This window comes from Lepisosteus platostomus, chromosome 12, assembly GCF_059453375.1.
Source record: "Lepisosteus platostomus isolate fLepPlt1 chromosome 12, fLepPlt1.hap1, whole genome shotgun sequence".
In the NCBI taxonomy this organism is placed as follows: Eukaryota; Metazoa; Chordata; class Actinopteri; order Semionotiformes; family Lepisosteidae; genus Lepisosteus; species Lepisosteus platostomus.
This window is the reverse complement of record NC_142622.1, coordinates 42,702,787-42,720,281: the sequence shown is the minus strand read 5'-3', so window position 1 is coordinate 42,720,281 and position 17,495 is coordinate 42,702,787. Positions and strand designations below refer to the sequence as shown.

At 39.1% G+C, this 17,495-nt stretch overlaps 1 protein-coding gene across 5 annotated transcripts in view; it reads right to left on the bottom strand.

The window, feature by feature from the left end:
* rbms3 (RNA binding motif, single stranded interacting protein) overlaps positions 1-17,495 on the bottom strand; it is a 359,271-nt gene that overhangs the window by 311,097 nt on the left and 30,679 nt on the right. For all 5 annotated transcript variants that reach the window (XM_088602080.1, XM_088602079.1, XM_088602081.1 and 2 more), the window contains exon 3: positions 11,047-11,115. In XM_088602080.1, the coding sequence (XP_088458206.1) occupies positions 11,047-11,115 (69 nt within the window). The remainder of the gene's footprint in view (positions 1-11,046; positions 11,116-17,495) is intronic.

Below are 17,495 nucleotides of genomic sequence, written 5' to 3'. Positions count from 1 at the left end.
CTGGGCTGTTCTGGTGTAGAAAGAGTCATTGGCGCATGTTTCCCACTCTACGCCATGACAGTTTTGTAAATCGCCAATCTGATCACAAAGAGCAGGAAACACTAATTCACTGTCTTAAGTAAGAAAAGGCTTGGTGTACCGTTAATTTAACCAAAACCAGTCAGAAGCCAACATGCTGATTTATTTTTTGTTAATAATTTGAGAATTATTTGAAACATACAAAAACTCACCACTTATAACTGCAATAAGGTTGTTATCAGGAAAATACATTTTTCCAGCAAGTCCTCTGACCTTTTCATGCACCAATATTACATACATAAACTCATTGTGCTGATTAATGTTCATCACCAACAGAGTGGATCAGCAGGGGGTCTACTGTGAAAATCACAGGCTTGCAGCGTGTAGCTACTGTTGGAAGATGTACAAGTCATAGCTCAGTGATACATGCTTTGCCCCAGGTTGCAGATGCTGTCTCTTGGGTACTCTCCCCTTTCTCTTGTAGAGTCTGGACAAGCATGAGCATGTTCACTGGTCTTCCTGGGCAGATGCCACACCTCACCCCAGTTCACCTAACAAATGTAATGCTCAGTGGAGCTGAGCTCAAGTCTGCTGAGTGGGGCATCCACAGCATAACTGACACATTCTCAAGCCGCTGTTAATCGAGCAGTGTGATGACATGCATTGGCCTCCTAGAATTTTGTCGATTCAGCAAAGACTCACAGAGAGGACAACAAGGGACTTTCAGGAAGTGTCTCACCGTGGTACCAAGGAGTAAAGTAAATTAATCCATCAGTAAGATCAGAGCGATGTAACGACTAGACAGTTCTGCCCAGACCAGCAGACTTGAACTTTTCTCTCAACTGGTCAGTTGGATACAATTAGCATATCAGTCATCAGGCCTTTGCCACATTGGCTGATGTGCATCAGAGTGGTCTTGCATTATTGCTAAAGAGGACTTGGCTTCAGTGCTGGCAAGTCCAGCTGAGATGTTGCCCCTACAAATCAATGTTACAAAGGGGTTGTTCTCTTAACAAATGGTGCATTTTGGTTCCTTTAATTATAATGATATTTTCTTACACTTGTATAGTGCTTTTCTGGACACTCCACTCAAAGCGCTTTACAGGTAATGGAGACTCCCCTCCACCACCACCAGTGTGCAGCCCCACCTGGATTACATTTTTCTTTTTTCATTTTCACCAGGATTGACATTCAACAGCTTAAATCACCTCATCACCTAAGCTTTATTCCCTTTCCCCAGCTAATAAGGTAAATGCTTATGTCACACTCAAAAGTCACTTGAGTTTATTGCGGTCAGTTAATGAATGATTAATAAATGAAAATGACACCACGAAATTTAATTTCCAATACATTGTAAAAGTCCAGGTGCAGAAATACGTTGGCACATTTCTTGTGATGCTCAGTGTTGGACCTCAACAATTAAAATCATATTTAATGTATCCTGAAGTAGTTCAGGTGGGTAGCTGCATCAGCATGTGTAGGCTGCAAAGGAACAAGTAATAGGTTTATTCCCTGCTGAAAAGAGAAGCAAGAAAACACAACGTTTCGGCCGTGGAGCCTTCTTCGGGTGTGTGTATGCCACCAACGTACAAAAAAGCTTCCATCGGAGTTCATGATGAATTTATGAGACATGCAAGAACTAAATAAACCACACAGCAAAACCTAACCTGAGTTGTTTTCAACTCCTCCTAAAAACCCTGTATCTTGTATGTTTTCAGTTTCGGCATTTTAAACTTGGATGTTTAGAAATTCAGCCGTACCATTAAAAAAAGAAAAAAAAGAAAAAAAAGCTGACAATCAGCACTCCAGAAAAATCATATTCTGGAGCGTGATGGTGGCATTTACAAAACATCACAATAATAACTAAAAATCGAATTTCTCACCCTCTTTCAATATCCAAATCCTGGTCGTAGCTCCAGGCTAACCTTCTTATGTCTCCCATTTCCCAAGCACATCAAGCTCCGAATGTCATCCCGACAGCTACTCTTATCACCACTGTCTGTCTCCTGACATTTGTATTTAAACAGGATTATGGGAAATGGCGTGATAAGCAATTGACCATTTGCCTGTGGTTACAGATCCAAACAAACCAAAAGTATCTGGTTGCAAAACCAGCATGAGGTATTGCATCATGCTAGAGCTATGACAAATACAGTAAAAGAAAATGATGTATGTCAATACGGGGAGGTACTTATAGATCTAGCACACAACACCTCATCCTCAATCATCACTCTGATGGTGGCATAAGACCCAAACTTCCACAGCTATTCCTAACCCCGATGGAACCGGAACAAAGAACATCAAATGACAGGAAGATTGACAAGTTGGCCAATGCTCCTTGATTAAAAATTCTAAAAAAAAACATCAAGCCGTAATATTAATAGCATTGCACAGAGCAAAGTCATATTAGTAAGAAATAATCAATTAATGAACAATTATTTACATGGCCATAGTTCGTATTTTGTAAATCCTCCTCTGGCAGGGATTACACTGACCGGGTGCCTAATGCAGTGAGCTATGAGGTTGTGGCCCTTCAGAGGTCTACTGACGAACATTCCTTCAAATCATTTTTTCAGACTGAATTAGAATCAGTAAAAAATTACTGAATTAGAATCACAAATACTCAATAGGTTTGAAGTCTGGAGATAGTGATGGCCACTTGAGGCTCCAGGGCCCATAGATGCAAAACAACCCCAAAACATAAAGACCCCCCACAATATTTATCAGTGGGCATGAGTGTCCTCTCAACATGAAGTTGAGCTTTTTTCACACCAAACATAACACTGATAAGAATGTCCAAAAAGCTCAATTTTCATTTAATCTGACCATATACATGTACTGTACCATTGTTTCTAACCACAAGAGCAGTCTTCCAACTCTTCAACTCCCACCCAAAGGGTATTTTTCTAATCTTCTATTTTATGAACACTTAAGGCAGAGACATGTACAAAGAGAAAAATATTCAGGATTTTTAAATTTCATTTTAAAGTAAGAATAATTCAGTTTACAGTACAATGAAAATTTAGTCCTACTACATAATAGCATTTCACTGTTTTTTTGGTAGATCTAATTGATATTCATTTTGGGGGATACTGATTACTAAATGTTTCACAGTACAAAGTATACTGTATAAAGTAGATGTTGTTATTTCTGATAACGTACTCTAAAGCAGGAAATGGTATATTCTGCTTTAGTTAAGCCAGTGGTATCTGATATACTGTATCTTGGTGGGGTTGGATGTTGTTAAAAAAACACTGCACTCCAGGAAGAGTTTGTTCCTAAAGTAATACTGTATATCTGCTCTGAACGAGCTAATCTAAACTCCTTTGATGTCAGAAATTCACTTGTTCATTCCGTGCTATCGTCAAACAAACATGTAGCTCCTTTCATGTTCATCTGAGGTCCTTCTTTGAACGCACATTGTTATGACGTTATGTGCGATATCTGCTTTCATGTCAACAGCCAGGCAAGAATTACAGTATGTTTCTAAAAGACTCTCCACAAATCGCCCTGCAGTCTGGCTGGACACTCCAACCAATTGCTGCCTCGCTCATTCGCAATGGGTCTCGGGCCACTCACTGAAGTGTTTGTCCCTAACCCCACTTTGATGCATTCGACTTTAAAGAAAGCAACTGACGTTTGACAACAAGACAGTTAATTTCTGCCACAGGCAGAGGGGAAACATTTCCTTTCATCCTACACTGGGTACACGCATGTTAAATCCAGACAGCAGCACACATCTGCTGACAGCTGTATTACGTTTCTGCTAGTGTCTCTGCTCATGGGTAACAGCTCTAATCCTTACCATGATCCATCTGAGACGTGCCAAGCTTCGCTTGTGCTTTTTGCTCGTCATTAAACAAGACTGCCACTCTGTTGCAAAAGCCTTAAACACATTTTATGTGGCATGAATATGCTGTCTTGCTGTTATCATACTAGGCAGAAGTTATACCCTGATGACTCCGATCTTCGACTACACTTTCAAACAAACCCAACTGCCAGCTTTTCTTGGCATGCTGCTGTACACTTGGCTTTAACTAGAGGTTTATGAATCGTAAAGGTCAAGAAGCACAAAGCAGCAAAGAGGGTGAAAATCCAATACATTAGAGGTTCTCTTCAACAGTGAAGGAAACTCTGGTCCAGCAGAATTTATCACAAGTCTTTAACTGCTGCGTTCCCTTAATTGCAAGTGTGACAAGGCTGCCCAGGGAGATCCGACAATGGCCAAGACGTGCAGCGGACCCTCGCCCTCTCCAAAACAATCCACCGGCGAGACAAATGGGGAACTGAGCTCCCACATGCGTGAATGCCGACAAGGATTTCAGGTTTATTGAAACCAGAAGATAAAAGACCTGGAATGGTCATCGGTCAGTAGACTCAGTAGCCAAGAGGTAAGTGAGAGAGACGGTGCAAATCGCCGTCAGCGGAAGAGAAAGCAGGAAGGAAAGAAACTGGTACAAATTCCAAGGCTGTGAAAGCAATTATCAGACACCCAACACCGAGAGTGGGTTCAGACTCAACTTTAAAAAAAAAAAAAAGCCAGGTGTCCGTCTCAAAGAGAGCGTACCGTAGTAAAGCAGCCAGGGAGGATACAGGTGGGTTGCTGGGATCTGATGCTTTATGGGGCAGGGACAAGAAAGAAATGACAGACAAAGCCAATCCAGCTGTGCTAAAAAGACCACAGGTAAACTAAACAAGACTGCTATTGTACGCTGGGGAGGTTAGCTTGTCACACAAGACAAAAGAGCAAGTGTTGAGGGTTGTGCGGCTCTGATTTAATGTAAGTCCTAAGCATCTATCAATATGCAGTGTAAAATTCACATTTTCATAGCTGCAACTGCATGTTCAGACCTGTACAGACAGTTTATACTTCACTTTTCTTCTTAGTTCCAAGACACTGATATGGATCAGATTAAGCTGCATAATGTAGTAACTAGGCAGGTTGGCAAATAACTAAATGCAGCAGCAAGATTTGTAAATATACACAGGTTTTGGAATACCATCACAGCCCTACAGTAACTCGTTTTCGAGGACAACAGTGATTTATGTACCGCATGTAATAAAAATAAGTTTTATTAAAATTGTGTTTTTTTTTAGAAATAGCTCTTAATGGCAGAACATTTCCAACCAAAAAAAAAATTAGTCAGTGATAAAAGTGTAAAAAAAGATGTTTTATGGGTTTAGGACTGGAAGGTGAGCTTGCCAGAAAATATCAGTCAGCTCACACGGCAAACATTAACATAACAAATAACACAGAGATCTAAAATGCTATCGGTATTCCACACGATTCTTAAGGCAGAGCACTGAAAAAGAGAGAGAAGAAAAGTTCTGTTCCATGCAGAGATTCCAAACACTGGCAGACAGCTGCATAAGCAATGCCCTGGCTTAAGAGGAAGCTGCACATATTTCAAGACTACAGCAACTATAATGTTACACTACCGCACACTCGGCTCCAGACTTTCTCCTTGTTGAAGCCACTAATCCCAATTTAGACCCACACAATCCATATGCCTAACCATGCCTTTAGCACCAGAAGGAGCCGATAAAATAAGTTCGGCTATTGCATTTTTAAAATCATAAACATCGTTAGTTAACACAATTGCCCTAATCTTGTAATGTTCGGTGTGAGTTCAGTCCAGTACTAGCAAAATGCATCTATAAAACTCAGTAATGAGCTCAGTATTTTTCTATAATATTGCTGCCTTTTAAACATTCTGAATTAAATTTTAAAAATAAAAATAACATAAAAAGCCTAGTGAATTCACATACAGTAGAGAGGTATATATGTGTATTCTAGTTGAATTATAAAATTCACGTCAGCGTTATGCACCTATCTATTATCTGATCGCTTTATGCAGCGCAGGGTCACAGTGGAGTCGGAGCCTTGTCGGAGCAAGAAATGGACACAAGGCAGGATACACCCTGGATGGGACACCAGTCCATCACAGGGCATACACAGACAAAGACACTCACACTGGGGCCAATTTTCTCAGAAGCCAGTTAACCCTACGTTATGCCATCGGACTGTGGACTTAACTTATGTTAAAGTATGTGGACCAGATTTAACTTAGTTTGAAATTATTTGTTTTCTTTAATGTTTCTCTAGGACCTTTCTCACAATTTGTTTGATAAACAAAGAACTGATATTATTTCAACTGAAGTTCAAAATTATTAATTAACCAGTGCCTGCAAAAAATTATCAAACCCCTGCCTAGCTTTCATATTTTGTTGCTGAAAAGTCTGCAGTCATGACACTTTGAAGTGCTTACATACATTATACAACATAATCCACGCATTCAAAACAAAAGACAAAAGAAAGAATTAAACATGAAAAATGCATAAGCCATGATTGCATAGGTATTCAAACTAATTAAGGCACACAAAATCACCTTAATGAACTACACGATTAATCAAGTGACTCACATGATTTCAGAATGAATACACCTTCTTCTGGCAGTTTCTTTACTGTTCATTTTTTATAGAAAATAGTGAATTTCGAGCACTACTTCAACTACGATGGAACTGTAAAGACCAAGAAGCTTTCAATACAACTCAGGCATGAAGTTGTATAAAGGAACATTCACGGAGAAGGGTAGAAAAACACTTCGAATGGGAGAAAATGTCTTTCAGTGACGTCTTGGTTCATGGGTCAACAATATCCCTGTCACTCCAAGAAGGGGACTTGTACGGAACTGAAGAAAAAACAAGTCCCAGGTGGGAACCAAGTGATACTGCAAACATGCCAAAAAACAGTCTTACATGTGGCACAGCACATCTTACCATCCCTGCTGTCAAGCGTGGTGTTATAGCTCTCTCAACGGGGGGGGGCGAGGAAACTTGTCAAGACTGATGGGAACATAGATGGAGCAAATCTTAAGAGAAAAACCCGCTTCCGACTTGAATCCGACCGAGAATCTGCAGAAAGGTTTGAAACCATCAGTCCCTACATCGATCCCCAAGCAACATGAAGCACCTTGAAAGAGCCTGAACAAATCCGTCAAGAGGAAAGGCCAGAAGTGCATCAAACCTTCGTGCAACATTGGTTGCGACCTACCAAAAAAGACTTGTGGCTATAATTGCAGCCAATTGTGCTTCCACCAGATATTGATGTCACGGGTCCGAATACATGCCATCAACATAATGCATTGCTTATCTTTAGGTTTTGCTGACATTTACTGTAACACTACCTGCCCTTAGAAGTGTTCAGTGTGAGCATTCAGTAGTTTTACAAAATGGTCATTACTGAGGTCCCTGAAAACTTCTTCAAGGCACATTTTAAGCAGAAAGGCTGGCTTTCAGGGAGAACATGGGAAAAAAACTGACAAGGTATCAAGATATGTTGGGCTTTTAAATTTGCATTACCTAAAAGATAATTCCAGCATTGTCAGCTCATTTAAAACATTAAATACTTAGAGCAGAAAAATATCTACCTGACTTTCGATTTATTCGTATTCAGAATAAATTTCCAGTATATATAATAAAATGTAATGAGCAGTCTACTGTTTCCAATACAATGTAAAATGCATTACCGGTTATAAAAAGATGTTCAAAAATGTGATCACTTTAGGCTGAGAGTGAACATAATTACTCTGGCAAAATAATCCTCAGCAGAAGATAATGATCAGAAGACATCAATCTATTTTTGTAAAGCAGTTGGAGATGGAGATTAATTGGAAACCACTCCTGAAATAAATCATTTGTGGGTTAGTTCTGCGAGACAAAGGAAAATGTTACGGTTACGCTCTGAACTCAGCAAACAGTTATAATCTGAGCAGATACTGCCTCCTCCTGGCAGATGAAGCAAGATAAATTAAATGACCTTTTCTCCCTTGTTTTTTAGGAGCTTTTGAATGTGGGCAACAACTCGAGGAGAGGGCCTTGCAGCTTTACAGCTGGGGTCCTGGGTTTAAACAGACCCAGCAGGTTTCGCCGTACGATCAATCAGGACTATACTACACTTCTGCCTCCTATTAACACTGCATCTGGGGGCCCTGGAAGCAGTTATGCTCTAGCTGAAATTTGTTTGTACAAAACCTCTTCCCTTCCATCTCCGCTGTCAAGAGAGAAAAATTGCACGTTTCAGCTTGCTAGTATTTGTTGTTTAGCAAGGACACCACTCTCGTACAGCAGCCAAAATAATGTTCTACCTGTGAACTGGAACACATTTCCGTGATCACATTTAGCATTTCAGACAAGCCAAGGGCTGACATTGTCATGAAGCATATCTTGAAATGCCATCTTTTTACCCAACCTAGAGCTCATTAGTGCACGCAGACCTAGAATGTCTTTGACCAGTTTTTCTTTCCTTTTCAAATAAACAGTAAGAGTTCAAATACTGTATTGTTCTGAAGATTGTGAAATGTTTTTTTTTTAGAATTTAAACATAGCTGCCACAAGCTGCATTTTCTGAAGTTAAAAAGAAATAATAATAATAATTTGGGGAAAGTACAAACATCTCTCACTGGGCTCCTCTTCCAGGGAATGGTGGGATGACCCTGACTGAAACTGAGGGGCTGGAGAGGGCATGACCAGGAAATATTTTGACATAGAACTAAACATAAACATTGTATTGACATTTCCTGGCTCTTACACTAACACTAATACACTACACTAATAGCAAAATACAATACTTGTAGAGAAATACAATGAGACAGGGGGAATTCAGTGTTTGTGGGACTAAGTCACACAGGTAAAACATGGAAACTGGACATTCAAGTCTGTTTCTCTGCCCTTCGCCCTCTTGGTGTTTGACATTATAAATGACTCTGTGAGCTTTGGCATGGCACCAGCAGCTTTTGAACCTGCCGCAGTACTGGTCTATTTCCCCTTGGTCAAACACTAAAATTACAAGGTCTGAATGACCATTTCTATGCAGATGATAAATCTAGGTCCACACTAAACCTGACACCAAGGTAGCAGTTTCAGATCTCTCTGATTGCATTTCTGATATAAAAGCTCAGACGCCACACAACCGTTTGCATTATAGTAGTGATAAGCCAGAGGTCACATTATAGGATTGTACCATGTTGTAAACTTGTCAAATTACAGCACTGTGCTTGAGTTTTGATCAAAAATGAAAAGCATCGGGCTTGTTCATGGATCACAGATTGACTTTTGAATCTCCTGTACAGTATATGTTTAGTTTTCAGAAATATGACCAATATGTTTTCTATATTGTCTGTATCTCTGCCATAAAAACTGATTTATATGTTTCTGTTTCAACAACTTTTGTCTGGAGTTTTGTAACACTGCACTTGTGGGAGTTTTCAGCTGGGAGCCTAACTGGGTCGCACACAAATGATTGCATCCCTGTGTTGGAGGTTTTACGCTGGCTTCCAGTCGGGTGTGCTTACATGAAAGGTTGAGCATGGCCCATCTCCCCAATATCTGTCCAAGATTCCCACCCACGTGACCCTCACTCGTGACAAAGCTTCGTGTTTCTGTAGTGCAGAGCTCTAGAAAACCATACCACATTCGAATTCTTATTAATAATAATCAATACCAATTATTAAGACATTAATAATGTGTACAGTATATGCGGTTTAGGCAACAAAACCTAAAAATAAACTAAACCTAATGGCATTTTTTATCAAATGTTCAATCAGGTAGGTACTATGCTGACACAACATTTACCTATTCAGCAAAATGGGCTGATTCAAATCCTCTAAAGACAAGATGTTTCAATAATTAAAGAGATATACAGTACTGTATATACCGACATTACTATGAAAGACATCTTGCAAAAGACTTTTTCGCAGGCATGTTGCGGTGCTGAATAATAATATAACACACACTTTCCTTCCATTATTTTTTTAACTCATTTAGAGTGTTAAACATAAAGATAACAATCTGCATGCACCATCAATCTGCACAAAGGGATTCAAGGAAAATGGTTTGGAAAGGAGATGCAGAGTGCTGAAGTCATAGAGTTAAGCAAGGAAGATTTCAAAACTCTTAGGTGAAATGTGTGTTACCAGACTTGATAGCTATTTAATAGGTCCGTACCCATGAGGATGAGATGCTGATGGATTTCATTTGTGCACTGACATCACGAGGAGATCACTCTAGATTGTACAGAACACCTAGATGTTGCCATCCAGGGAATACTGATGACCAATAACAGATATGTAACTGGCAAATCACAAAAGAAAATCACTTCTGACTTATTGCAGCAGGTTAGAAACTTATCTCAAGCGTCCCCTGAGTTATTCAAAACAGACTGTGTAAGACAACACTATTCCACTGTTAAACCGACCTCTTAGGAACAACGCTTCATCCAGTACCAGACCTACCAAGTCGTGCTACATCAGTACCCACTTATCCGATTGAGGGTGGCAATGGGTCAGAGCCTATCCTAGGAAACACTGGGCCCAAGGTGGGATCCACACTGGACAGGACGGCAGCCCATCTTCGGGCAGACTCAGACACCACCACTCAAGCACATACTCACACCAGGGCCGGTGTTTTTTACCTTGGAGTTGTGTGAGGAAGCCCCTATGAACACAGGGTGAACGTACAAACGCCAAGAAAATAACACCCCAGGTCTGGAATTGAAACCAGAGGCCCAAAACTGTGAAGCAACAAAGCTGACCACTGCCGTGAATCCCCTCATTTCTTACTGTGCTATATTCACATTACTTTCAGAGAACACAGCATCATTTTCACATGCGATTTCAAGGAAAAATTCAACCACTCAATAACTGAGTGTTATTTACATTTTCCCAAAGTGACCTCTTCTTGTGGCACAGTACTTAAAATACACACATGCCAATTATCTCTAATATAAAAAGTATTAAAAAAACATTTAGGCAATCCATACATTTGGTAAACACATCCCACACAACACTAGCTGTCCTTTAAGGGAGATGTTGTTTTTAACTTCTACTTTTGCAAAATATTATTAGGATTGATCACTCTCCTACTCCCCCGCTGAAACTGTTTCTTGAGTCGTCTTATCATTTGCAATTGACACGCATTACTTTCAATATGGCTTAATATAGATAAATGACCTTGTCAAATTGCGGTTACCTGATGCTGCTGTGAACTGGACCATCTGCTATATGCAGGAGAGTTGGGAGTCTTGGCGACTGCTGTTCTCTGTAATTAAAGAAAATTCCATGGCGTCAGGAAGGCATCCAGCGTCAGCTCACACTTAATAGAGTACATAATTGCGCAGCTTTCGACGGACCCCGAAATTGTATTAAAATGCCGTGTCTCATACCTAAAAATGGGACCCTCAGCAGATCTAACAAATATTAAAATGAACCTGTATTCTATATTGTTAGGACCTGTTCAACAATGTATTGTCAATAAATCGACATTTGTTTTTAAAGGTAAAATGAGAAAAAGGAGAGTTACGCTCCTAGCTGGCCATTTCCTAAATCTGCGTTAGGTGCCATCTCGTCTGTTGAGATCAGAATCTGCTGACTGAGCAGAATTTCATATCGCAAGAAAATAATGCTCTTTAAAACACACTTCCAGGAAATACTGAATTTAAGGTTTCAAATGATATAATATTTAACAAAACGCATAAACACACTGCACATTAAATGAAATTTATTGAGGTAACGAAATGGTGCTGTGTGTGTGCAATGCTATGCAAATTACAGCACTTGCAACATGCAAAATTAATTTTTGAAATGTATCCATCCGCAAAGCACACCATGAGCGCATCTATGAAAAGAGAGGTCAAGGGCAATCTTCACCTCAAACTGTAAGTGTGGTGTTGTGTAGTCCAATTTAAAATGGACTAGCTGGGAAGCTGCATCCTTCAGGGGTAAGAAAGTATTGTACCTCACTGAAACCTGATCGGGGCTGCAAGACAGCTTCTCTAGTCCCCCGTCATCTTGTGCGAGTCAGTTCTGAAACTGTGCTGCTGGACGACGTCTCCCTCAATGTCAACCATCCCCAAAGATCGGCTCCAGGAAAGTAAGGCGCTTCTCCTCTTTACTGCCACTTATTTACACAAATCTGGATTCTCAGCTTTAACAAACTTAAAAAATAATGAATGAGGAGGATGATGTGTGGGTCGGCCTCAGTACCGTGATACCTCAGTTGGAAGAACACTGTACTGCAGAACATGTTCAGATACTTTTTTGGATAAAACCAATATATAATAAAATAAGTTCACACACAATTTACATTCATTACCACCAGACATGTTACGTTTTTCACCTCTCAAAACTGTATCCTGTTTTCTATTAAACTTTTCTGGTGCTCGTAATGCTGAAAAGGAGACTAATATGGCTCCCGGAAAGCTTTAACATCAGCAACAAGATGGGTTTTCAGGGAGTCTTGAAGGAGCCCACATGAAAATCGACAAGAATCTCCTGGACGAGAGGAGCTGTGAAAGTCATGGAAGGTCACCCACTGAATCCCAACAGGAAAGTACAATGTCTGTAGCTGGACCTGAGACCTAAGAAGCTGATTCCTGGGTTTATGACATTTGATTATGTGGGAGTCACGCTTCTGTGGTATAGCCAGGAAAATCAGCCAACACTGAAATACAGCTTGAATTGTACATGAACATGAACACAAGAAAATAGGAAAGGTCACAAATGGGATGCCACTTCACCCACAGTGTTTGTTTGGTTGGAATTAGAAAATTGAACAGAAGATCTCACTTTCTTTTAAGAAGCTGAAGTATCTGGTTCCGAAACACGAATGGCTTGCCCCCAAACCTTTGAGCAAAACAGTACCTCATTTTCATAGCTATAAATACCTCTCTTTAATCTCCGCCTGTGCCCTCTGGTTCATGGTCCCACTGCTTATTCTGAAGGAGAAATGAACCCCTTGTGTTGAGTTTGTTAATTCCTTTGAGGATTTTGAGTACTCGAATCGGGTCCCCTCATAGCCTACTCTATGTAAGACTGAAACATTCAGCTGTTTTAGCCTGTCAGAGTAGGACATTCCTTTGTAGTCATCTTGGCAGAAAGCCACCAGACATCACCCTGCTACAGTATGTTACACTTGTTAGATGCTTGTAAAATGGATATTTTATTTCACGCGGTAAACCTATATAAGCTTGCGAGATCTGACACAACTATACAGGAGTAGTCTATATCAGGGTAGTCTAAGGAGAATGTTAATCTCAAGAGCAATATCCAGGCAGCTTTTACATTTCTCTCACTACAATATACTCGCAGTAGATTATCACAAGTATTTTCCCTGCCAGTAAACTGCAAGCAAATTTCCAACCTTGTGTTTATGGAGTCACACCTAGAAATCTATAGTGTCCTACAAGTTAAACCAAAATTGCACCACTTTAACACAATGCTGTGGGTCACAAAAATGAAAACCCCATTTAGAATATAACATGCTTCTGTACTTTTCAAAATAAGAAAACATAATGACATATGGTACAAACTGCAGTTACTAGATTATGTACTATAACATAGACTCTAATCATTTATTAAAAGTTAGAACAATGTGACACATAGATTTTTGTGCATTTTGAACTGAACAGCTTCTTACGTTATTGGCACTGTTTGGCACAAAGGAAAAGTGAGGAACAGACATAAACCATGTTCTTCAAGAAGCTTGTAACAGAAAGAGCCCCGATATACTAGATACTATACTACTGCGTATCTCATCAGCAAGCATGGATGAGACAGGAGAAGGAGCAATCACTCAAAACTCATGTCAAAAGAATGCGCAAGAAGTAGACCATAAAACAACAACAAAATACAGGTGATGTAACCTCTTTCCTCCTGCCTTCTTAACACTTTCTTAACAACCTTCAATTTATTTAATAAAAGTGTTGCTGTCGAGGGCAAAGGCACATGATTACAGGTCATTGTGAATCATTAAAAAAAATGTCAATATTCATTATAATGTAAAACGGATTGCATAGTCTCCCAATTACTGTATGTATCCCATCAGCTATGTTAAAACAGTGTATACTGAACAAAAACAGTTGTCTTAGGTCAGTAGAGGGTGCCAGGTGAACAATATCGCAGTCTGATGTGAACAAAAGCAGCTCGTGCAGTTCCAATGTCTTTATTTTTTTCTTACATCACTGCAGGAGATTAAATACAGGTTTGCATGACTGAACAGCTGATGCTCAGTGAGCCAAATGGAAAATCTAAGAACACTGCTGTACATTGTCAAGGAGATCTAAACAAAACTAAAGTTTTAAATTACAGATTTTGCAGATGTAGAAATGATTACAAACCAATTAAGTAAGAAAAAAGTATCCATTTGTTAATGTCGGCTTTTAAATTTTCATTGGTATGACACTATTCCAGCAATATGGTTTGTTTTATTTCATCCTCTAATCAAGAAGAATCTGAAATATATTGTCAGGTGTTTCGAGTAAGTGTGAACTTTCCCGAAGTGTTTTGCCAAGAAAAATAAAATAAATAACACTAGTATTTAGACTCTCACAGCCCAAGAGTTTATGAAGCCACCACACTTCGATGCTGAGATTTACTATGTAATCCACCACACCTGCTGTCTTCTTTCGAAATTGTTTTGGCTGCAGTGCTGAGTGGGAAAGCACGTCTTCACATAGTTTCAGAATGAAATCTTTTGGATTATTCTGAAGACCGAGCTCTGTTGCAAACCCTAAGGGAGATTCCCAGACAATTCTCACAGGAAAGCCTGCAGGTCCACTTCTATGGAAAGCACACTGATCACCAGAACAGGCATCAAATTCACCGATCAGGTTCGAAGAGTGGAAAGACCCTGCATGCAAGAAAATATATTTGCCATTTTTCTTTGTATTAATCTCATCAACAGCTGCAGGCAATTCATTTATTCATTCATTAGTGTGCTACTTCAACATTTTTAGATGTGTTTAAAAATAAATTAACAGTGTGAGATGATCCTTCAGCTGAAGCATCAAGGTCAACTGTTAAAAGCAATCAAACTGCAATACTTTATATCCAGATATTTAAGTATATATTCTTCAGGCTTCTTCAAGATACAATTAATTTGTAAATTCTTTACATTAAAAATATGATTCTTTACATGAAACAGAACTTGTCGCATTTTTACTCAACATACAAATAAAATCCAGGTCTCCTAGACAAATTTTTGCAATATTTTTTAATTACTCTAATAACAACTGTACCTTATATGACAGTTCTTTCTCAATAATTTCTGCAAAAAACATTGTCAATAATACTGAGATAACATAAAACTACCACATGAACAAGTCTATTTGAAAACTTTAAGAACAATAAATGTGAAACATTTATATATACTAAGAATAATTTAGTATACTGTACTACAATATTTAATCTGGTCCATTTAAACAATCGCATCGGAAATCTAGGTTACAACACAAACTCAGAAGCGATGCCATCTGAGCCTAAATTTAACATCTTTTTTAATGGTCTCAATTTGAAGGTTTCAACAACATACATACAATAAGTAGAAATTAAAATTCCCAGGAAATATCTTAGTATTTATAAGTTACAAGTAGCTCCCATTCTTTGGGTAATGGTGTAATTCAAATGGAGACCAAAGTTCACAACAACAGGTAGAACACACAACTACACAGTTTGTGGTCAAGAGCTTGATTTTAAAGACTAAGCCAAATACTTCTTCCAAATATTTTAACCATGGTATACTGAATTATTTTTTAGTACAGACCTGAATTTGGTTGCAGCCGAGACAAGTCACAACAGGGATGTAAGACCTCACTCCAAAGCAAACTGCAAGGATATGCTAAAAGCAAGAGCAGCTGAAAGTTTGTGAAATCAGTTAGCAGTATCTTTTGCTGCAGTGAAGGAATATAAAAGGGACATGCAATGTCTTGCTCTATGGCAACGTAATTTCGGAAAGAATTTTTAGATTTCAGATATGAATCATCTTCTGTTGGTTACAAAAAAGAAAACTTTAAACAGCTAGCATTCTCCCAAACAGCTGCCATTTGAAGTGTTAATTTGCAGGAAACTTGCTCGTGTCTGAGAAGAGAAGGGTTCAGCGTTGCTTGTGTTTCTGGGTCAGCAGTCACACATACCAGCACAAAGGGAGTTGTTCAAATTAAAAATAATATTTCATAACACGCGCTAAAAACATCCTCCAAATTGCTCCCTGTTTACTCCAGGCAACCAGCGATACAGGCCTGAACCCCTGCCTAGACGAATCAGGCCGTGTCTAAGTCAGAATTATGGCACTAAGGCAGGCTTTCTGACAGGCTGAAGGGCCTGTAAAAACACACGGCCCTGGATCTAACATCAGGGAGAGAACACATTTGCTCCTGACTGAGAGGTGGACACAGTGGCTGCCACAATACGTCTGTGTTACACTGATCAGAAAAACACAGCTCTTACGCATCAGAAATCGTAACTAAAACTCATTTTGCTAGATGTTATCCTCACCAATGTTTCCAATATTTTGTGGTTCTCCTACATTATATTAGTCATGTAAAAATACACATAAATATATGTGCTTTCTAATATTGCACATAAACGATGTACACACTTCCGCTGCCTTCCTCAATTGTTTCTAATAGACCCACCATATTCCAAAACCAATTAAAAGCAATTTTGTGCTCAGCAACACAAAGTCAACTGATTAATAAAGAAATAACTGCAAACCGAACAAGGGGACCTGTGGGATGCCAGATGGAAATTAATGAACAGATATCTTGCACACAGACATGATGAAGAACAGTGATGTCATGACCTACCAAACCATTACTGTCAGCAGTTCTATAATAAACAAGGTGTTTTCTGATAAAACCTTCTGAAGATTAACACCAGATTCACACTCAACAATTACCTTCTGGCTGGAAAAATACTTTATATCAGTTTAAAGTGAAACTGTATTATCGATTCCCAAAATGTCACAAAGTGATACGAAAGTGAATGCTAATTTAATGTTATTTTAATTAATTTTAATTTAAGTTTTTGATTATTGCATCATGGCCTTTATGTAAGAAAACATGATTTGATTAATGACTAATATATCCTTTGCAGATTAAAGCCAGAAACCATCAGTGGGTAAAAGAGGTATTACAAATTGATGTTTATTTTTTTTAAATATTGCAATACAGTGACATACTGCTCTCAGTGCCTATGCTGCAAATAAGATCTTAATTTGGTGACTGAAAACCAAGGTGCATGTTAATGACCTCATTTGCATACATTGTGTCACCCAGCTTGCCTATTAATGTGCCTAAACTTTTCGATTAATTGCTTGGCTGACCCATTAGAAATAGAGGAAAGCTCATCAGCCTTTGGAATTTGGTTTGGAATGATCTTTGGAGTTGTGATGTATGAATTCTCATTGCCCACACTGTGTAGCTGGATTTCCACTGGATAACATTGTGAGGTTCCTTCCCAGACAGATCACTCAGAGATCAGCACTCTGTCTAGCTATTGTATTTCCTGTATACTGTCGTTAACAAAGGCATTCATCTTCCCTGGACTTCCTCACATTTTATTGTGTTGCAGTATGGAATCAGAATGTATTCAATTGGGCTTTGTTTCCCATTGATCAACAAAATACACTCTATAATGTCAAAC